Below are 23,174 nucleotides of genomic sequence, written 5' to 3'. Positions count from 1 at the left end.
TTATGACTAATGTTCAAGGGGAGATTTGGTAGTCAGAAGCACATTTTAGAACAATCCCTGAATAGTGAATAACTGAACACAGAAATATTGCTTTTAGATCATCACTTCTGATTTACAGAAATCTCTTACGGTATTTCTTAAGTCTGCGTTTCAATCCAGGTTAGTGGGCGTTTCCTGAAGAGAGGGGGCATTTCTTGGTGCACTTGTGAATGAGGGAAGGGGATGAAATTGCTAAAGCTTCCACGGAAATAAAGGATAGTACTTGGAGCCGAGGAAGAGGAGAGAGTTAAGTGTGAGAGTAGGAGACACGGAGAGAGAAGAGTACAATTTCTCGCTGGTATGTCTTTGTATACTCTCACACCTGTCATTCCTCTTCTTATCCATTTTGGTTCCTCAAGCACAAGGGAGAAACTGCACTCTTTCTCATATTCCTCACGGTCAAATATTCTAATGGTAATGATCTTCCTGTGGGAACACAAGACAAAGGCAAAACAAATGGTTGGCGTCACACGCTCATGCTAGGTGTTCACCAAGCTGCATGTTACTGTGATGTTATGAAGGTTGAACTGGCAACACATGGACCTCCAGAAGTATGTAAAAGGGCATCACGGCTACTCCCAGCTGGCCCCGGTGACGTTTTCTTCCAATTTACCACTTACACCATTTCTTCCTGTTTCACTTAGCTGTCAGGAAGTACCCCAAATTAGGAAGAGAGATCAGAAAGTTGGCTTTGTTTTGGCCTGGCAAACATTAGCACCATCTTTCCCAGAAATGAAGGCCTGATTGACTGCACTGAACATTCGTTTCTCAGCCCTGCAGCATGCAGAGTGGCCAGAATTGGCTGATGGAGCTACAGGTTGGGACCGCTGTGGCCCCCGGGGGTGAGATCTATGCCCTGTTACATAGGTGGAGGGATGTGTGTGTTGTGAGTCACGTCTGAAGAGTGCAGGCATCCAGGGGTGGCACAGGCCAGCAAGAAGCTGTTGGGCTCAGCCCTGGAGCAGCTCCCCCACCTTTCTTCTCACTCATCTCCACCAGGCGGGGCTCTCCAATCTCAAGGAAGAAGGTCTTGTTTTTCTCATACTCCTCATCATCAATTACCTTGACTGATATTGTTTTGCTGAAACAGAGAAGAGTAGAAATTGACGAACAAGGGAAAGAGAAGGAACATAGAGAAGAGGAAAGCAAGGTTAACGAGCTGCACTTCCAGACAAACTTCTGTACTTCCAGAGAACCTTCCGTACTGTGACTTTGTTCTTCCAGAATGGGTGTGGGGTAGGTCTGTAAGATTATAGAGGTCACCCAACGCATAGCTCCCCTGCCCAAGGCCATGGAATGATTTTAGGCAACACGTAGCACTCAGGACTAATAGGTTTATCATCATCATCATGAGGAGGAAAACCAGAAGAACACAGATCAAAATAATAAGAAAAAAAAAATTTACTTAGTAAATGCCTTAATCGTAGGATTGTCTGAGCTGTGCCCCGGAAATCAATCCTTTAGAACAAATAGGTAAATCACATCAAAATATCAACAGAGGTTATCTGTGAGTGACTGGCTTATGGGTCATTTTTTAATTTTTTTACCTTCATTCTGCTTTACTGTATTTCCAAACATAATATTTTTATCATAAAGTTTTATTAAAGTAATAAATGTATAAGACCATCACAAAATAAAATCAAACACTTTTATGTTACCCCACCCAATGTCCTAGAATCAGACTCTTCTTCAAGTTAGTCAGATTTTCCACCTAGATCTCAAGGGGAAGGTGTTCATGTTTTATTTGTCTTTCTAAAGAAGAAAGCTGAGGCCTCGCAATAGCTGTTTTGGAAGGTGGGGGATGGGGAACCATGATGTTATAGTTATTTTCATCCCTCCAAAGTTGAATTTCAACTCTTACAAAATATACCATTTATACTATTTCCAACTCTAGCAATACACCAAGGCATTTAGTTAAGAATTCTTCCTGTAATCCATCCATTAGCACTTGTAGCCTTAGGGTCCTCTGGTTGAGAGTGACTGACAGACAGTAGGACAAATGCAAATATTATGCAAATATCAATTTCCCATAAGCCTGATGACTGTGAAAAGAAATCTAATGTTACCTTCTAATTAATAAGGGCTTAATCACTTCCTATATTGCAACTTACTCAGAGCCCCCTAAACACTTGTTTGTCCTTGAAAAAAAATTTTTTTCCAGTAACATTGGCCAAGAACATTTCTGACTAAAGTTTTTGAAACAATGAATTTACATAGACACAGTTTTAACGTCATGGATGTTATTTAGTTTGGAGTTTTCTAGATCTTCTGGAACAAATTTTGTTTATAATCTTTTTTTTTTCTTCTAGTTATTGATCAAAGTTTCATTTAGACCTATGTATGACAAGGAGCTTCAGTGTTCTTTCCTAGTATTAAATAAAGGTAGAAGTTGCTTTTAATTTTCTGAAAATCCTAGTTCCTAATGCTAAATGCTTTAGTCTTACTTTCTGGGGTTAACGTTGTGGAAATGAGATCAAATGATTGCGTCTGGTCCTTTGGAGCCCCATAACCGGCTCTCTGTTCCTCAGCTAAAGAACATCCCTGAATGATGCTCATATCTTATTTCTCATTACTGAGGAATTGGGGTTCATAACAGGGCCTTTTCTATCTCAGCTGTGTTCTCAAAGACTGAAATACTAAGGCCAGGTGAACATCTGTAAATGACTAAAACAATAATTATTTTTATTTTTATTTATTATTTATTTTTTAAATCATTTTTAAAGAGTAGTTAGGCATTTACAAAACTACCAACAATGTGATGAAGTCCAACTACGTGTATACAGTGAACAGTTCCTGTCTACCTTCTAGAATTGTTTTCTGGAAGTGACCCATTTACTTAGAGAGTGAGAGAGTGTGTAAATATATAATAAAATCAGCCTGCCCTGACTATATTAAGATATCTGATCATTCCTCAATCTACAAAAGTTAAAAACTATTAGAGAGAGCACAAGAGATGTAAGCCATGATGATACATGAACTCTTTATTTCAGAACTGAATTTGATGTTATCAGTGAAATCAAGTTTATTTTGCAAAACCTGCCAAATGTCTATCCTCTTTGTCATTGAATTTATGCATTTGGGGTATTAATTTCCATCTTCCTGCCTTATAGTCATAAACTGCAGTTGTACAATTCCACCAAAGAAATCACCCGTAAGACCAAGTGTGGCAAAGTGCTGATGGGCATTAGAAGGGCCCTGCCACCATCTTCTGGACTTGATGGTCTAACATGCCTTATCAAGGCAGCTTCATGAAGTTGAATGAATGTAGCTTAATGTAGTTCAGCTACTTTAAGCTGAATGTTATGTTGCAATGCTCTTGCTTATATTACCTAAAAACATTTGACTTCTCTTTCTGCATCTTGCAGTCCCAACCCATCCTATGTGTAATCCCACGTTTTTTTGATTTGCATAAATAGAGCACCATAGAGACAACTGGAGTAGCCTGGCTAACCGGGTAAGTCTGTTAAGAAAAAACTACAGGTTTTCTTCCCAAAAAGCAACATGATCACTCATTCACAAATGAATGGAAGTAACCAAATAACATTGTTTCATATCCTTTGTGAATTTAATCCTCTATTGTTGTAGCAGCTTTATTTTCTATACTCTGGAGTATGAGAAATATAAAATCCCACACAATTTGTATAATACAATAAGCACTGAAAGTTTACCTTTAGATTATCAATATTTACTAGGTCCATAATCCTTAGAAAATGTTTCAGGATTTGATAACTGTAAGACTGGAAAATCAAAGATGAAGAAAAAGAAAACAGTACCTCTGTAGGTGCCTGGCAAAGACACCTAAAATAGATGGGATTTGCATAATGGCATATTATTTCAAAATCATTAATAATACCATCAATAGTATCCCTGACAGGAGGAACCATTAAATTATAAATTGATTTTGGTGCTCTTGCATAGTAAAACTATTAATAGGCAACTTGATTATTGAAGGACATTTCAGTCCATTTAAAGAGGCAGGATAAAGTTAATCCTTATGAATTAGCCCTTGAAATCAAGAGAGGCAAAAATCAGAAGAGATTGCTAATGTTCACCTTTCACTTCTCCCCCTAGCAAAGGTAGCAAAGGTGAAAATGACTAACATAATTTGAGAGAGAAAGTGAGAGTGAGCACGAGCAGAGGAGGGGCAGAAGGAGAGGGAGAATCTTAACCAGGCTTCATACTCAGCACAGAGCCCAGCCCAGAGTCTGACTTGGGGCTCGATCTCAGGACCATGAGATCATGACCTGAGCTGAAATCAAGAGCCAGAAGCTTAACTGATTGAGCCACCCAGGCACCCCCTAACCAATGTAATTTTTAAGGGAACTTATCCTTAGGCTGTCCTTTGCTCACTTTTCAGAGCCTAATGCCACTTCTTCCATCACAGGGGAAGTTACATGAGATGGGGTGGATTTGGTAAGGACTCCAGTTATTCTAGTTTGATAATCAGCAGAAGCACACCTCTGTTCCTCATAATTTTGCAGTGGATATAGAATCTCAAGGACTGAAAAGATTAAAGGCCCTCCCATTTGCACCCCACCCCCACCCCCCGTTGCCACACCAATCCCATATTCAAAGGGCTTTTGCTTTATAACAGGGACTCCCTCTCCCTGAGAACACAGATTCCTGTTGGCTGTCCTTTTGTTCTCTTTACCGACAGGTAGCAGTCAAGTCAAGTTTTATTTCTTTAGACTGAAAGGTTAACCAAAACAAGACTGGAAGACTCAGGTAGACATAGCCCTTCAACCAATGACAACTCTTGTACTCTGATTGCCCTGATAAGGAACAAATAGAAAAGCTGATATCGTGCAATTTTCATCTACCATAATTATGGAGAAGGTAATGAGAACTTTTCACTTGATTTTTTTAAAACATCTCTCTAAAGTTGTTGAGTGTACTATAAAAAAGATGTTTTCTGGAAACTAGCAAAGTAGTTACAGATCTTATGATAACATTAGATGATTTCTCAATATGGCCAAAATTTTTATAGTAATACACCTTGGTTCCATTTCTAGGGGGGAAAAGATTTTAAGGAAGATCAATTTGTTTAGTAGAAAAATACGGGCTATTCCTTTTGATTTCTTTGTAGTGCTTTTTCTCTGATAATAAACCAACAACTATTTTGACTTCTCAGTCTCTCTGGTATCTGATGGGTCTCAAAAGACCCAAACACCTTATAACATTCGGCCAAGGAGTTTGTATATCTGGTGGTGACTCAGGCAGATGGTGGGAAAGGAAAGAAAGAGGTGGCTTTTGTAGCAGAGGTAAAAAAAAAAAAAAAAAAAAAAAAGAGGAAGAAGAAAATCTCTGTAAAATATATTCTGATATCTCATCAGTAAGTCAAAGTAGCATCAGGGCCTCTTTTTCTATGTCAACCTCAATTTGCCCTTCTGTGGTTTTTCTCAAGACTGTTCTTGATGTTAAGAGAAGTGAGAAAAAGATGAGTTTGGGAGGTTAAAGAGAAGAGACTCTACTTTTAAATCCCCATGTAAAAGATTTTAGTGAGTATTTCACATATTTGGATACTGCAATGGCTATTTTAACATTTATTTAAAAAAAAACCCTAAACTCTCTTTAGGCCTACTGAGAAGTCAGTGAACCTATGAGCACTTTACATTTCTTAATTCACCTGTCTTCATAACAGCCCTAGAAGTAACTTCTGCTGCTTAACATTCACAGAGGAAACAATGACTCAGAGAAGTTAAGAAACTTCCAAGGTCACAAAGTGAGACTCCTATGACTGGCTTCAAAGACCAATACCTTCAATTATATGACGCACAAAGTTCCTTATTCATTCAGCTGTGCAGTATTTTTATGACCACTTTAAAGGATCTGGATCATTATTTTAAATTAATATAGAGGTTTATTGTTTTATCTTTTTGTTAAGGATTGCCTAGATTAGCAATAGTAGAATTTCAATTCTATTTTTAAAAGGAGAGCAACACATATATTTTATGATGGCTGTTCTAAAAAGTGGAATCCCTGAGGAGAGAGAGGTCCTATTAGAAGTAATCGAAAAGTGCCATGAATATGTAGGGACTCACCAATTCTGAGAACTTTGAGCCACCGATCAGTAGCCTCAGCCTCATAGGGAGAGGTGGGGGGCTTGTTAGAACTTCAGAATCTCAGGCCTACCCCCCAGGCCCACCAAATCAGATCTGTGTATTAACAAGATACCCAGATGACACTATGCATGTTAAAGTTTGAGAATCACGGACCTAGAGAGGACAATGCGTTCTTTTATTAAGTCAGATGACAAATTAAGAGGCTGGTAATAGCTGGGCTTGTGTTTCGGTTCTGTCTGCATATTAGAATCACATGTGGAGCTTTGCAAACTTTAAGTGGGGGGCTCGGCTCACTCGAAAGCAGTGAAATCAAACACTCTGGTTGTGGGGCCCCAGCAAGAATACAGTTTTTAAAAGTTTTCCAGGTGATTCCAATATGCAGTAGGGGCTGGCAACTGGCTAATGGGGAGCAAGACTGTATGCCTGATGTTTAAAAGAATGTATTAAAGAATAGATACAATTGTGAGAAAGTCAGAGTCAAAACTAAATTTCAGGTCTAATTAGCAATCTAGACTGAAACATGGGAGAAACATTTTGCTTTGTCCTTCACTAAAGTGGATTATATAGACTATTTAAATTGCTCTTTTCTCCTCTGAGGAAATGCTGGTCTCCTCAGGCCACCCTAATAGTATAGGTGAGAAAACACCTTGAGCATTCAGGCAGCAGGGTTTACACTCATACAGAGTTATTTCCTTCCCAACCAAGTTATAGGAACTCTGGTGATAGGCTTTTACACAATGGAAGTTCTACTGGGAGAGTAGGAAAAATAAGGATTTCAGTTGCCACAGAAGATAGTAATGCCTCATAACCCCACTCTCAGCTTCTGAGCCATGTCAGTGAAAGGCATGTTGGTGGAACTGAAAACTTTCCACATTAGGGCTACCATACTTAGACTCAAGAAAGAAGTGACCCAGGATTGATTACATCTGAAGGGAAAAGATCTGGCAACTTCTCCGACCACAGAGTGATGTCATCAGGTGAGGCAAATTTGAAATTTAATGTTAAAAGCTTTGGTATAGACTATTACTCAAAAGGACAAGCCAACTGGAAAATGGGCAAAGGATCTGAATAGACATTTCTCCAAAGAAGATCAACAAATGCACAATAAGTATGTGAAGAGATGCTCAACATCATTAGTTAGTGGGGGAAATGCCAATGAAAACAGCAATGGGATACCAATTCAAACCCACTAAGATGGCTGGAAGCAAACACACAGATAATGACAAGTGTTGTAGAGAATGTAGAGGGGTTAGAACTCTCTTACACTGCTGGCAGGAATGCAAAATGCTGCAGAAAAGACCTAGCAATTCCTCCAAAATTAAAAAACAGAGTGACCGTATGACCCAGCGATTCCACTTGTAGGTCTTCACAGCAAGATTATTCATGAAAGCCCCAAGGTGGAAACAACCTAATTATCCATCAACTAATGAGCGAATAAACATAATGTGGTCTGTCTACACAATGGAGTATTACTCAACAAGAAAAAGAAATGAAATTCTGACACACACTAACTGAAGGATGGCAGAACATGTCACGTTGGTATGCTGATAATTTTGAGTAATAGGCACTCGAAAAACAGCAAATGCAGGCACAGCCTTTCTCTGAACCGCACCCCCTGCCATCTGCCTAAAGACAGATACTCTAAAAGGAGCTTGACTGTCACAGATTCCCTCCCTGCGAGTGTCATCAGCCATTACCACAGGAGACAAGAGTACAAGTGGATGTCACATCCTGACAAACTTTGTCATAAACTGTCATACTTCCCATCTGTTCTTCTAAGGGTCTAATCATCTTTCCTAAAAATCATCTGCTTGCTTCTCAGAGGTCTACATTCCCCACCTCTTCCTCTACTAAGATGGTATGTAAGCGCGCATTTAAGCTACCTTAGGGAAAAACTAATTGTTCCCTGGGTATCTCTCATGTAGACATGAAGCAGACATGTTAGTAAGTTTTATTTCTCTTATTTATCTTTCTTCTAGTCCATGGTCTCAGCCAAGAACTCTAAAAGGTAGAGGAAAAATTATCTTTCCTCCCCTACACTTCAACAATGGCTGAACCATGGAAACATTATGCTGAATGAAAGAAGCCAGACACAGAAGTTCATATATGGTATGATTCATTTATATGAAAAGTCCAGAACAGGCAAATCCATAGGGGCAGAAAGTAGATTAGTGGCTGCCTAGGGCTGAGGTTTGGCGGGTGGGGGGGAGGGGGTTGTCAGTAATTGGATGGTGACTATTCATGGGAATGGGTTTTCATTTGGGGGTGATAAAAACGTTCTACAATTGATTGTAGCAATGGTTACACAATTCCAAAAATACACTAAACCTCATTGAATCACATATTTTAAATAAGTGAACGTATGACATGTGAATTGTGTCTTCATAAAGCTGTTATTATTTTTTTAAAACAAGCTTCAGGGTAAATCCTAGTCTTTAGAAAGAACTGTGTCTTGGGTGAGAAAATGCTGTGAGGATGTTGAGGCTTTCTGGTACGGAGTTTCAAATTTTGCTGGTCCTGCTAAACAGAAAATTGGAGTGCTGCATGCCAGAGACAGGAGGGCCATGTGCCCCAAAGCTAAGCACCATTTCTCAGTCTGTCAGCACCATAGGCCCTCAATCCATCCCTTTCCCCAGGTTTCCCCACAGAATCCTGCCCTCCAGGATCAAGGGTTATTGATGTTGTACTTTGACATGCTAAGCATTTCTGGTGGCTCTTACCTCAGGCCTAGCTTCCTTGGCTGGTTTCTTTTCCCCAAAGTACAAAATATTATGAAATGTCAGAAGTGGCATTTCCCTCATGGCATTTATTTAAAAAGAAAAGGAAAGGACCGTAATCATAGGTCATGCTGCTGCCCCTTGCTGAGTCCACAGCTCTCTACGTATCACCTCAGGCATTATCCAGCACTGTTGTTGACATTGATTTCTCTCTGCCTACAAGGAAATATGAGCTTGCTATGGATTGCCTTTGTATGCTTGGTTTAAATTCCTGGCCCATTTTAAGCTTTGTTTGTTTGTTTTTTCCTTCAAAAATTGATTTGATGAGTTAGTTGGGGATTTGGAGTAACAGAAAGGGGCAGTCAGAGAAGACTCACGCATATATTCTCCACATTTTCCGTAAGTGACCCAAATCCACTCCCCTAATTAACATTCCAAATAGGGTAAAACACGCTGCTATTCATATTATTTCTAATAATGTTTTCCCATCATCTTTAGATTAGGAGAAACTCTGGGTATAGATCTACTTGGGAATTTGCTCAAGTTTCCATGCTAAGATGGGTCATAAAGGAGGGGCCAGGCCATGACTCAATCTGTTGTTTCCTTTGTTGACAGGTCGAGAGCATCAGACTGGGATGTGGATTACACAAGTTCATTAGTATCTTGATTCGGCCACTTTCTAGCCAAGGTATTTGGACCAGTTCTGGCACCCTTCTAAACATCAATGTTACCATCTATCAAATGGGGAAAATAAAGCTCACTGCACAGTGACTGATATTCACAGTGTCGTGATGATCAAATAGGGGGTGTCATCAGTCATCAACTGTAGATAATACAACTTCACAGGTAGTCACAAAGATGAAATAACACAATGCATGCAAAATAATTTTGCAAAGGACTCTAAAATGTTATGAACAGTTGTTATTATTAGTTGAAAAGGAGTGGCTTACTCTGTAGTTCTTACTTGCCTGTTTACCTAGTCACCTCAAAGTGGGCAGTTGGCGGGGCGCCTAGGTGGCTCAGTCAGTTAAGCGTCTGACTTCAGCTCAGGTCATGATCTCACGGTTTGTGAGTTCTAGCCCCACGTCGGGCTCTGTGCTGACAGCTCAGAGCCTGGAGCCTGCTTCAGATTCTGTCTCCTCCTCTCTCTGCCCCTCCCCTACTCATGCTCACTCTCTGTCTCTCAATAATGAATAAACGTTAAAATTAAAAAAAAAGGCAGTTGGCAGATGGTGGAGGTGGGGGTCAGGAAATATTTGATGGAGTCATGGGCCATACCCTCAAATTCACTCTCCTGTGTAGCTTGGGATCACATCCTATATAATGGCCTACCTAGTACAGAACCCTGAAATCAGAGAAGCAAGTGGCATAAAGGCTAGTAGTGTTCAGCTTCCCAGTCCCAGCTCTGCTAGGTCCCCTTTTACATCAGCTAGTTACACGGAGGGGACTGAAATCATGCTTTTCCAGAGCTCCTGCTCTGAAGAGAGAGGTTGACAAACAGGGATAGTACTATTCTGGCACTTAAATAGACTCTGAGGTTGAGAGTTGCTAAAGTAGCTAAATGAAGGGAGTTTTTCGGGAGGCTTGTCATCCATGCCCTGATCTCTACATTATCAAGTGGTAATTGAAATGATTGCTTCAAGCAAGGCAAGAGGCAGGGCCAGCTAAAATCCTGCTATTCTCTTGGGATACCCACAGAATTTTACAGAGCACTGGATCAGGGGTTTTCCAATGGCGGCTTACCCTATTTTATTTTTTTCTGCTCACTTTTGTAACTGAAAGGCAACAAATTTATTTTTTCCAAATGCAAAATAGGAACAAAAGTAATTCATTTTTGATCTTTCTCCTTTCAGCAAGGTCAGCTTTAGTCTCTAAAGAAAAGCCTGTGAGCTCCCTTCCTGTCCAGTGCTGGTTGACCGCTTGAAAGAAACATTGCCGGGACCCTAGAATTATTGCTCTAATAAATAATATGCTAAGAATTCTAGTATTCCCCAGGGTTCTATTCTATTATAGCAGGCTAGTGTGAAAACCACATGAGTAAAGTTTTGAAGAGAAAATGGTATCAATGTGTTAAAGTGACCATAATTTTGTGATATATAAAATCTATACCTTACCATTGCCTCCTTGCTGTACAGTCGATAAACTTCAGTCTTAAGGAGGGTAAAGTCATAAAGATCCTGGGTTTGTTACCTAAATGTACATGCTGACAGTTGGTCAGTATAGTGAAAAATAAAGTGGATCAAGCATTGGACATCATGTTGAAATACATGAAAACAGATCTTTGTCTAGATGTTTAAAGACCGTTTAAAATTATTGGCGTTGCGCAAGTTCCATGAGAGAGAGACTTTTAACCAAATGATGGAGGGTTCTCAGCATCTTGAAACTGCTCCCTTAACTTGTCAGGACAGCTTAAGTGTCCACAGTCTGAGATCTTTGCTGTACTCCATACAGGGAATGGGAAAGGCCAAATTCTGTAGAAAATGTTGTTTTGACAAATCCCTCAAAGTTGAGGATAATGTTCAATACTTTGTGGCATCAAGGATAACACATAACACATAAATATCTTTGGTTCCATTTTTGAAACTTCTGTCAAGTCCTCAATTTATAATTTTTTTTTTATAAAAGGCCACTGCCCTTAATAAGAATTTGGAATTAAGTGAAATTGATGCTGGTGAATTGCAACAAAACTTTTGAGTTCCCATCCTTTTCAAAAGCTCTCTTCATATTGGACATTTCAAACATTGCTGGGTTATTACTGAATCTCTCTCCAGAGATTATTTCTGCCTTTGGACTTTCTTCCTCTGTCAAGATTCTTTGTTCAATGTAGAGTTTCCCTGGAAAACAGTGGAAGGATTTCACTCCTAGAATGTTACAGAACAGCAGCTAGTGTATGCTGAAAGCATCTCTATCCCAAAGAGTCCAGCTTTAAAAATAGAACATCATGAAATAAAGCTGGGCTTTCTTACATTTTTTTATTTACATGCTTTCTCTCTTTTTCTTCCTTCCCATCCTTTCTCCATGGCCACAAAATAATCAATGGCAAATCAGTCTCTCTGCATGCGTTCATACAAAATATTCTAAAAGACAAGATGCCAGATGTTTTCTTGAACAGAGCCAATAATCAATAATGAGTGAATTGTTGCTGAGTTTTGTACTTTGCATTTCTATTGCATGTCTAATATTTTATTGCTATTTTACATTAGATTAAGCAATCAATCCTTATGTGTTCATACTACATATTCTACAAAGATGTTTGGACTTTCGTTTTGCATCTCACAATGGGGGCTTATTGATTTACAAAAAATAAAACAATAAATAATAATATTTATTGACTACTCACCCCATGGGGTATAATGTGAGAAATGCAGGTGGGGCTCTGGTTTGTTTCTACTGGAGGTGTCATGTAAGAAGCTCTCCAGGAAGTCTGTTAAACTATTTCAATGTTCATTTATTTCCATAAATAACATAATTATTAAGGCTAATCAGGACACTGTGACTGTGACCATGGCTCTGAGTGACTCCACAATAGGGGTGCAAAAAAATGACCTTCTAAAATGCTTTCTTAGGAAAGGGAATCAGGTTGCAAACTTCTCCTTCTGTCATTTATTAGCTGCACCCGTGTGAGTTACTTATTCTTTCTAAGGCTCAAGTGCCTGCTCTGGAAAGTGGTTATAATGATGGTATTTATCTCATCTGATTGCTGCAAACAGTCATTGTGATAATACATACAAAATGCTTAACACAGAGCCTTAACACAGGCATTATAGGAATAGGAATATTAGCTATTCCTATTATGACCATGATCAATATTATGTCAAGTTAAGAACTGGGACTTTTGGGAATGAACTGTCTATAACTCCTGCAAGTGACTTAATCTATATGTTTGTCTTCTTGTCTATAAAAATGGAATAATTATATCTATGTCATAAGGTTGTTGAGAGGATTATATACAAAAACAGAATAGTAAGCAATCAACAAATGATGGTTGTCGAAATTATTATTATGGAAACCAAGGAGAAGACAGACTAGGAACTAAAGTATTTCAGTAAGGCTTATTTACTGACATCAAGCTTAGTAGAAATAGATAGGTTAGTAGTAGAAAACTGATAGGTTAGTAGAAATCGATAATACAACCCTTTTTCTTTTAAATCAGATTTTCAGTGTCTATCTTTGGCTTCTGCTTTCTCTGGTAATATAGAAAAAAAACTTGATTCGGAACAGAATTCTGTCCATCTTCATGTGAAATATCAGCTAGTCTGTATTTCATGGGTTCTTTTCCACTAAATACAATTAAAATAATATGAATTACTTTCAGTTATTCTGTGTTCTTTCTCTTAAATTGTTTTTCCTGCCCATCAAGGTAATACTCGTTGTTGAGAATTTGACAAATGCAGAAATTAAGAAAAATGAAAATCACCCATAAGCTCACCACTAGAGATAACTATTTAACATTTAAAAATGTTTACTTTTAGCTTTTAAAATATACAGCTACACAATTCGGACTATATATACACACACATATATATATAGTGTGTGTGTGTGTAAATAAAAATTGGTATCATGATTTTTCACTTAATGTTCAACATTTTGAACATTTCCCATGGCATAAAATTTTTTAAAACTTTTCTTTTGAATGGCATAAGATATTCCATGAAATGTCTTTACAATAATGTAATTAACTCTTTATGAATGGATTGTGGGCCATTGTTTTTCTCTCTACTGTCCCTATCTGTCTAGACTGATCTATATTTTATAGGGGGAAATAAATAAAACAAGCCAAAAATATTATGAACTTTTTATGTTTTCCTATGGATGCATTACTTGGGATCAGTTCTGTTAAGGATGAATGTTTATTTCTTGTAATCTTCTTTACATGCTTGGGTCCCACTCTGGACTCCTACCACAGGTGGTAACCTTCCTCAGCTCCATTTTCTATTGGCCCTTTTTGAAATTCTTGTCTGGATTCTGCCATGTAGAAAATTCATACATCAATTTTTAAAAGGGGAAATTCTCTTCTCAGTCATTACTAATCTTCTGGCTAGTTTTGTTGGAAAATTTTTTCAGGAATCATCTGTCAATGTTGTTTCCCTAGAAGGCCATTCTGGCTACCTCACTAAGCTCCTGTTCATTTCTTAACAAATAATTCCTCATGCTAAATCACTTGCAAATACTCATGGTTATGCCCTTCTCCTTATCACCCACTCCCGTTGTCATCAGAATAGTATTAGTCATTTTCTACTCAAATTCAGTCCTTGCCTTCACCAACACCCTACCCTCCAGTCTAGAAGCATAATCTCCCAATGCTCCACCACAGAAATCTCCCTCTTCACCTCTCATTATACAGGTGAGCAAACTGAGACTCACTGACATTGGCCAACACCGCAAAAGTAGAGGATGCCAGAGTCAGGATTAAAACTCATCTCCAGAGTTTGAGTCCACATCTGGTATTTATCTATTCTGCTATCATCCTAGTGTTTTTCTTCTCTCGTGCTGCTGGAATCCAATTCACCACTCTTTGTAGAAAACCTTTCCTTCCCTCCTCTCTTTTTAATGAACTAAAAACTGATGCCGATAACAAAAGGAAATGACTGCTTTTGTTAACTTTCTGCCTTTTTAAATCATTGTCATCCTGATAAATGCTTTATAAATTAAAGGGCCCATCCAATGGAGACATGGACTTCCTGTAGTAAGGATGACTGTGTAGAGTGTGACCTAGTGAGTCTGACATGAAAACAGTCTGAAACATCCACAGAAACACTAAAGAATAAATCAAAACGAACCCATAGTCTTATTTGTATCCCAAGTCTCCTGGGCATCATGTTTAGCAGTTGTCTATCTTTGCATTTTTCTCTGCTTCCTTCCTTCTTCCCCCAGAGTCATGGAATATCCCTATTAGCCACTAGATAAGGAACCTGAAGATCTACTTGGACTGAGATGAGAATGGTCCATAATTATGTGTAATTTTTTTCCACTTAAGGAATATAATTCAATTTTTTAAAATTTATTTTTAGAGAGAAAGCACAAGCAGGGGTGGGGCAGAGGGACAGGGAGAATCCACGCTCAGTGCGGAGTCTAACGTGGGGCTCGAGCCTAGGACTGTGAGATCATGACCTGAGCCTGAAATCAAGATTTGGATGCTTAACTGACTGAGCCACCCAGGCACCCTGATTATGACTGAATTTTATGGGGACTCCATTTCCTAATTCAAAGAGAGTAATTTTGGAAGGAATTAGCTTTGCAGCAATGTAGGGAGCCATAAATGCTCCGGGTAGTGTGCCTCTATACGGTGAAATACTTCCTGAGTGTCTCATCACGACCAGGTAAACATTAAAAGTGATATAAACTATGAATCAAAAATTATTACCAGCAAAATATCAAGGGTCTCAGTATGCCCCCCGCTTTCTGCTGCTGCTTTCCACTCTGCAAAACACAGTGATTCACTGGCTGTGGACTCTCGCTGAACTTTACAGCACAGCACTTGTTTGGATGTTTAAATCTTTTTCAGGTATTCTACTTGGTTTAAAACTTCACCAAACAGTTATTCTTTTGGAGCTCATATTCTTAACAGAAGGGACCCAAGGCACTTTATAGGTAATCATCGCAAGAGAAAATCAGCAAGAAGACAATTTAGCCTCCTGTGGATGCCAGCAGTTTAAAGCTTAAAATCAAAATTAACCAAAACCAGAATAGAGTTCATTGGCTTTGTACCGAAAATGTGTTTTGCCTTTTTCCCTTTTATGTTTTATGTTTTTAATGGGAGTTGTCCCCAGTTAGACTTTACAGAACCAGAACAGGTTTATATAATGCAAATAAAGCCATTGTTTAACAAAAAATTGAGCCACTAGACCAAACACAGTGAGAAAGTACTTGGTGAGCCATTCTTGGATTAATTACAGGACTTCTGATGAGATGCATTTAAAGTGTGCATTGATTTTAGGAGGAAATATGTAAGTCAGCTTTTAAATGTTTTTAAATTTTTTATTTTGTTATGGATTGTATGATGTACACAGTACACAAAAAGCAAATCCTCACTATTATTTTTGCTTTTGACCCAGACATAATCTTCTTACAGGGAAAGGTTATTATTGTTATGACTTGTGCTATTTGACAAATTCTCTAAAAAGTCTACACTTTTGTTCAGGGAATCTGGTAGGTCGAAGGGGACATACGATATCTAGATTGGCATTGGCATTGACCGATTTGTAGCTTATAGCTGTAAATATATAAATGTAACAGCTCTTATAGTAGCATGACCTTGGTCAAGCCACTTTCCCTCTCCAAATTTCAATTTCATCAAATGTAAAGTAAGAACCCCATAGACCTGACATGAAAAACTAATGAAATAACATATATGAGAGAACCTTTCATACTTAGAGTATTTTCAAATGCTGCTGCTTTATTATTACTATCTAACTCAATCTTCTCATTTTACAATTGAGCAAACTTTGGTCTCTTAAATTTTTTTTCATGTTAATTTGCTTTTGAGAGAGAGAGCAGAGCATGAGTGGGGAAAGGCGAAGAGAGAGGGAGACATAGAATCCTAAGCAGACTCCAGGGTCTGGGCTGTCAGCACAGACCCTGATGTGGGGCTCAAACTCTGGAACCATGAGATCATGACTTGAACCGACGTCGGATGCTTAACGGACTGAGCCACTCAGGCGCCCCAAGCTTTGGTCTCTTGATTCCAACCATCTTTCCATTAAAGCTTCCTCAGCTCCTCTCTAAAATATATATGGTGTGTTAATCCTAATATTCCAATATTCATTTTGTAAAATAAGAGTTTACTCTGTAAACAGAAAGTCGGTAATATCTGACACGTATCCATGGATCTCCTTTCAGAGTTATATTTTATGTTTATATCACTAAAACTTAGAAATTATAGTAGCGGATATAATTGACTTCTAGAACATGAACTAATACTTTATTAACTATGTATTATGATACTATCCTATTGGATTTTAACTCTTCTATTAACTTTAATCTTGTAGAATTGGATTTGACTCATATTATAATAACTGGTTCATTTCATAAAATGAAGAAACAAGGGAGACATAAGAGTTCATCTCATGGACTGGTTTATGTATCCTGAATAAATGCTACTAATTCAGTAGAAATAATAATTTTTTAGTATTTTGTACTAAAAAAATGAGACCAGAAAAGGCTTAAAAGTTTATTTATGGATTTTCTTATCTATATTAACTTGCTGTCTTGGTGTCACATTCATAGGGCCTAAAAACTTTTTCTATTAAATCATCTTTTAGTTTCTAGAATGACCAAAATCCTCTCCATAATTCTAGCTAAATTTCTTTCACAAGGTCAGGCTTCCTGATACAGATACGCAAAGGTTAGTGAAGCCATAAAAATACAGTTCTGGGTCTTCAGAGCCCCAATAATGTAAAATCTTCTGTCTAAGCCATCCATACTCAATCGTAACCCAGCTGCCAAGAGCCAGGATACCACTAGGTACGCCATGTGCATTTCTTATGACAGTGGACATAATGATGGCACGAGGTATTTGCTTCATAGACATTTGTGATGATACAGCTATTCTCACTGTCACACTTTTGTACTTGAGTTTGTGTTGCTTTACCAAGGTCTTGGAGATTTTTCGGTAAAAAGCAGCCCACATATTGTTTAGATGACAAGATAGGTTTCTTAGTGTAGGTTTGGCCATGAGAGTGAGCAAAATGAACAGTGTGTAGGTGATTCAAGCTCACGACTTGGACCTCACAACAAAAGGCCAAATGAAGTAATCAGGCACACTCTGGATTCCTACAGCATGTTATTCTGTCCAGTCATTCCACAGACCTTCACCTAGTATCCACCTATGCATCAGGCCCGCGTTAGGTGTCAGGGATAGAAAGAAGAATATGAATCCGCAGCTTAGAGGGGTGACAGACATGCAAACTGAAGACCACCTACCCCCTTACGTGATACTCATTAAACAAGGGCTCTGTGCAGAGAAAGCTCAAAGGGTGGGGAAGTTTAAAATGGCAGGAATAACTGGGCTGGGTCTTGAAGGAAGAGCAGAGGTTTGTCAGGCAGAAATACATTTAAAGCTCAAAGACAAAAACAGGAAAGCAAACAAACCAACTTGGTGCAAATAACAGAGAAACGAAAAGATGTGAAAAGTGTGAGGTGCTGTTGGGCTCCTGTTTTTGTGCTCAGGTATGTGCAAGAGGGTTGATGGAAGGTGAGCCAGGAAAGAGGGCTTAGGAGAAATGTTTAGGGTTAAGAGAAATGCTAAGTCATGTGGGCACAATCTTGTAACAGAAAGCCAATGGGCCACTTTGATTATGGGTTGTCATGATCAATTTTGACCTTTAGGACAATCGATGTTACTGAGTAGAGCTTGTGTTGTAGAAGAATAGAAAGACAGTGAAGGAGAGGGCAGGGAAGCAGCCACGGAGAAAATGCCGTCTCCCGGATGGGCAGAGCCTAATGTCCCTGCCAGAATAGCTGGCCAGGTACCCCGCCAGCAGCATGTTTTGAGAAACTGTTTGGCCCCCAGCCTCCAATCTCGATCTGTCAAAGCTTAAGAAATAGAAATTGCTTTAATGTTTTAATTTCTTTTCTGCAACCGCTTCTTCCTGAAAACTTGTCTGTGGGTTAGAGAAAACAAATTGAAATTCCATGAAATGGTCTCTTTGAGCTCCTTTCTCTTGCAACAATCAGTTTCTTAAAGCCAGGTGAAGGTAGTAAAATACAAATTCTTCTGGAGAAAACATCAGATTGTAAAGCCGACCTGATTTTCATGAACAGAAAATCTAATTATCTGCCATCAATTCAGGTCTGAGCACATATTTCATTTTAGTTTTATCAAGTGTGAGTGGTTTTGGCAAGCATTTTGACAAAATATCTAGATGTACACACTGAGTTTTTAAATGAAACTATCAAAAACTGAAGTCTCAGGCTAATGAATTACATGGAAAATTGCTATCACATTACATTATCTTATACAGTATTGGCAGGAGGACTGGTGAGAGAACTGCAACCAAAATGATGTAATAAAATGGAAATTTACAAGTTGGGGTGTAGGAAAGGTTAAAAAGAATATCATTCTTCTCATAGAGTGAGCAGAAAAGTGATTGATTCTTAGGTTACTTAGCAAGCCGTGTGTGTGCGCGTGCATGCGTGTGCGCACACACACGCATACATGGCAGAGAAAGAGAAACAGAGAAAGAAAAAATAGAATAGTGTCTTGAGGTCTCTGGTGAGAAATAGCAATTTGCTATAGGAGGTAAGTGAGATGTAAGAAGATTGAAGGCATGAATAGAATGACATCTGCTCCTTGCTCTTCTTTGTTTAGGCAGACAAGAGCAGTGAGCGGTTAAAGGCAAAAGAGATAACAAGAGTTCAACAGCAGCAACTGCTGTTATGTCCAAGGGCCAGCCGTGATTCATCACAATGGGATGAACCAGACTGAACGACGACGAGGCTGGAACAAGATCTAGCCCACTGGACCAGAGCAGGGAGCTGGAAATGACAGAAGCTGTACAAATCCACCCAAAGGGAGGAGGCCCATTCCAACGCAGAAGAACATGGCACCCAGAAAGAATGGAAATGGTAGATGGAAGCTAGGTAAACCACTGTGTGGGATGGGCAAGAAAGCATGGAGCTGAGTGATGTAGACTTAAGGATAAAACAAAACCGAGAGGTCAGGCAAAGCACTGCATACAGCATCACGTGGCAGAACCCTGTTCTCCTGAGAGGTACCAATCCTCCGAGGGAAATGATTGCAGTAATGATGGGCCTTCATCAGGATGAGGTAAAGTCTTAAAGTCAAGACAGGAAGACAGAAACTAGATAGGAAACCAAACCTGACTTTCAGATAGATTTCAGAAACCTAGCAGTTTATTGGGTTTTTTTGGTGTGTGTGTGTGTGTGTTTGTGTTTGTGTGTGTTTTTCTTGAGTTCCTGGAACAATTTGTAGCAATTTCACAGTGTTTGGTAAATTACAGACTGGACTATTGGAACTGGAGAACAGGTCAGAATCTGGTGATCAACAAGCTTATTGTGATGCTGAGGTCCAGAAGGCTAGGAGGGTTTCTAAAATCCCTCCTACTTCAGGTCAGGGTGGGGTGGGGCTAAGAAAGCTGGGTGGGATCAGTCCAGGGTGGTGGAGAACTACAGGAAAGGGATAAAGCCGAAAAAAAGTTTGGAGAAAAAAATTGCAGCCACCACAATGTCTTTCCTTGGGCTCTTTCTACCTGCTTCCTCCAAAATCTCTTCTGTATGGTCCTATCTTTCCTTGTGATTGTGTACAATTATAATATATTTAAATATTTAATATACTTAATGTATTTAAATAAATACAACTATAATATATATAAATATATATTATTTTCCAAGGAGATAGCTGACATAATAATATGGAAGGCTAAGGAATTTTGTGCGGAGGAGATAAGAAACTCTGATCTTGACATATTTAATTTAAGCTATGATGGGAAATGTATTACGCTATGTGTGGAATATGGGACTTCAGTGAAGATGAAGTGTCTAGATGAAGACTCTCTATATATTTGCCATGAATGTTGAAATGGAAATTGAAGCCATTCATGTGAGTTGATAGACTCTTTCCAAAGGAGTGACCTTGGAAAAAAAAGCCAAGGAAGATAGAACCTGATACTATAATATCTCTGGTAACAGTGTGAAAAAGAGGACACGTGCACGCATGCACACACTCACACACACACTCACACACACACACACACACACACACACGCCAAGGCAACAGTCATCGGAAGGTGAGAAATTGAAGCTCAGGGTAGGATGTCTTTTAATTTGAACAGGGAGGCTCTCACATGTCAACATCAGAAGCTCCACAATTGTAGAGAAAAAAGAGGGGTCGTGATTTGGGCCAAGGAGAGACTTTTGGAAATAAAGCCAAAGAGCTGGTTTGTGTAGTGATTCAAAAGAAGATAGGAAAGATTTTTGAGTTAGTAATGTTGTTGTTGGTTTTTCTTTTCCTTTTTTTAAAAAAAATTTAAGTTTATTTATTTATTTGAGAGAGAGAGAAAGCACAAGCAGGAGAGGGGCAGAGGGAGAGGGGGAGAGAGAATCCCAAGCAGGCCCTGCTGCCAGCACAGAGCCCAATGCGGGGCTTGAACTCACAAACCGTGAGATCATAACCTGAGCCAAAATCAAGAGTAAGACGCTTAACCAACTGAGCCACCCCTGTGCCCTATTTTTATTGGTTTTAACACAAAAGAGAAAGTAAACAAGATGGCCTATAGTATGGGTAGTCATAGTGAATGGCGACTCTCCACATAGGAAGTGACCAGAGCATGGATTCCTAGTAAAAATAAGATTTGTGCCACGTTGAGAAATCAGACTGCAGACTTGTGTGGTCCTGAGGCTTATGGAAGGAACCTAACATTAGACCAACAGGTCCTCAGATCCAGCTGACCATTAAACTTTCCTGCAGAGCTTTTAAAAACAAACACACAGATTTCTTGTCCTTACCATAGACTCAGAATCTTTGGATGTGTAGGGGAAAGGTGAGTGGGGGGCTCTCTCGAGTTAAAAATCTCCTCTAAGAATTCTAAAGCAATGATCCATTCATTGTCATGAGGAAAATATTTTACTCGCCCTGCACCTCTCCCCAGCTTAAGAGGCTCAATAGCAAATATAATTAAGAGAAGAGCCTTTATATAAACCCATCTTTCAGGGGTGCCTGGGTGGCTCTGTCGGTTGAGCGTCCGACTTCGGCTCAGGTCATGATCTCACAGCTTGTGAGTTCAAGCCCCGCATCAGGCTCTGTGCTGACAGCTTGGAGCCTGGAGCCTGCTTCAGATTCTGTGCCTCCCTCTCTCTCTGCTCCAACCCACTTGCATTCTGTCTCTGTCTCTCTCAAAAATAAATACACATTAAATAAATTTTAAAAAAACCATCTTTCATATTGTCTCAGTTCTCATATTTAAGTAGTTCCTGAAATTTATCCTTTTCCATAATTTCTTAGATTCATCAAATATGACATTAGCTATTGTTCAGGGTGAAAGCAGAAGGTGGTTCTTCACAGCCTTTGTGGATTCTACCCACTGTAATGTAGCAGGCCATTTTTCTATCAAGTCTAATCTCAGTACATAGATTAGTAGTAAAATCCATTTGTTATCTCATTGAGTTACTAAGTCTATAAAGCATTCTGCAGAGGGGGTATTCTTTATGGTAGACCAATTTGTTCTGCAACCTGTATAATTGTCCCCTTAGAAGAGCTCATGGAAATGACCCTGGACACATCACATACATCAGTGGCTGCAAATAAAATGAAGTCTGGCATTTATCATCGTGGAATTGCACCAACTTGGTCTGGCACGACTCCACGCAGTCATTTGCCCCAGTTCCTATTTAGGGGCCAGATGAAATAATATTCAGTGTGCTTCAACAGTCATATCCTCCCTGATAAATTTAGCATTTACTGAGGGATCCACTTTCCATGCACGCGGTAACTGCACTATTGTCTCTGAGCCCAGAGATTATTGGCAGAAGTAACAGCTGGTGCCTCAGGACGGAGCTACAATTTTATGGTGTGGTGGCTAAGGCTGGAAATGGAACTAGTAAACCACAAATGCCAAAGACATCATAAAGAAAAATGTTCCTTAGGAAGCACTCGCCAATTTCTGGGCAATCAATTATTCCCTAACCTACACATTGACTTTTATGAATAAAACAGCCCAGGAAATGCATTTAATTCAGCAGACAGTTTCGATAAGGTGAGGTGCTTTCCCTCCTTAGCAAGAGGCTTCTCTTCCACACCATCTTCTGGCTTGCACCCTTGCCCTCTGGTAGATATACTTTTGGGTTCACTTCTATTTCTCAAACTCTTTTGTAAACAAGGATGGTCAAGCAAAACTGAGTGCTCTTTGAATAAAAGAGAACTGAGTATTGAGAGTGAAACTGTCTCCAAGACTCTTTCCTGTTTGGAAATTTTCTCATCTGGCTACATCTTTTTTTTTCCCCCACCTCTGTGGAACCAAGAGAGTGGTGTTATCTGTGAGGTTCAAAACTGCATCCATTGCTAAAGTTCCAGGAGAGAATGCCTGCCCAAGAATGTTCCTTGGGGATGGCTTTAGCAGGGGAAAAGCATGCCTCTCTCCTGTATCTTCAGTTCTCTCACTTGCCTCTAGTGCCAAATAGAAGTCAGGTTCAGAAGGACCCTCATGAGTGCCCATCAGAACCATAAAATTTAGGTTAGGTCCAAACTTCTAGAAGGACGTGCCAGCTCTAGTTAGGCCTTTGAGAAGAAGGAAATATTGAGGGTCTTTGAGTCTATTTCTCTGTGAAAGCATAAGGTGAAATTATGCAATTAAAATTTATTTCTACCTTAAACAACTGACAACATTGTGTGTGTTAACTT

The 23,174-nt window shown here is 39.2% G+C and overlaps 1 protein-coding gene across 3 annotated transcripts in view; it reads right to left on the bottom strand.

Moving 5' to 3' along the window:
• SLC8A1 (solute carrier family 8 member A1) overlaps nucleotides 1-23,174 on the bottom strand; it is a 327,815-nt gene that overhangs the window by 65,045 nt on the left and 239,596 nt on the right. For all 3 annotated transcript variants that reach the window (XM_047853023.1, XM_047853024.1, XM_047853025.1), the window contains exon 3: nucleotides 362-465. In XM_047853023.1, coding sequence (XP_047708979.1) covers nucleotides 362-465 — 104 coding nt within the window. The remainder of the gene's footprint in view (nucleotides 1-361; nucleotides 466-23,174) is intronic.

Source organism: Prionailurus viverrinus, chromosome A3 (genome assembly GCF_022837055.1).
Source record: "Prionailurus viverrinus isolate Anna chromosome A3, UM_Priviv_1.0, whole genome shotgun sequence".
Classification (NCBI taxonomy): domain Eukaryota; kingdom Metazoa; phylum Chordata; class Mammalia; order Carnivora; family Felidae; genus Prionailurus; species Prionailurus viverrinus.
This window is presented reverse-complemented; position numbering and strand designations above follow the sequence as displayed.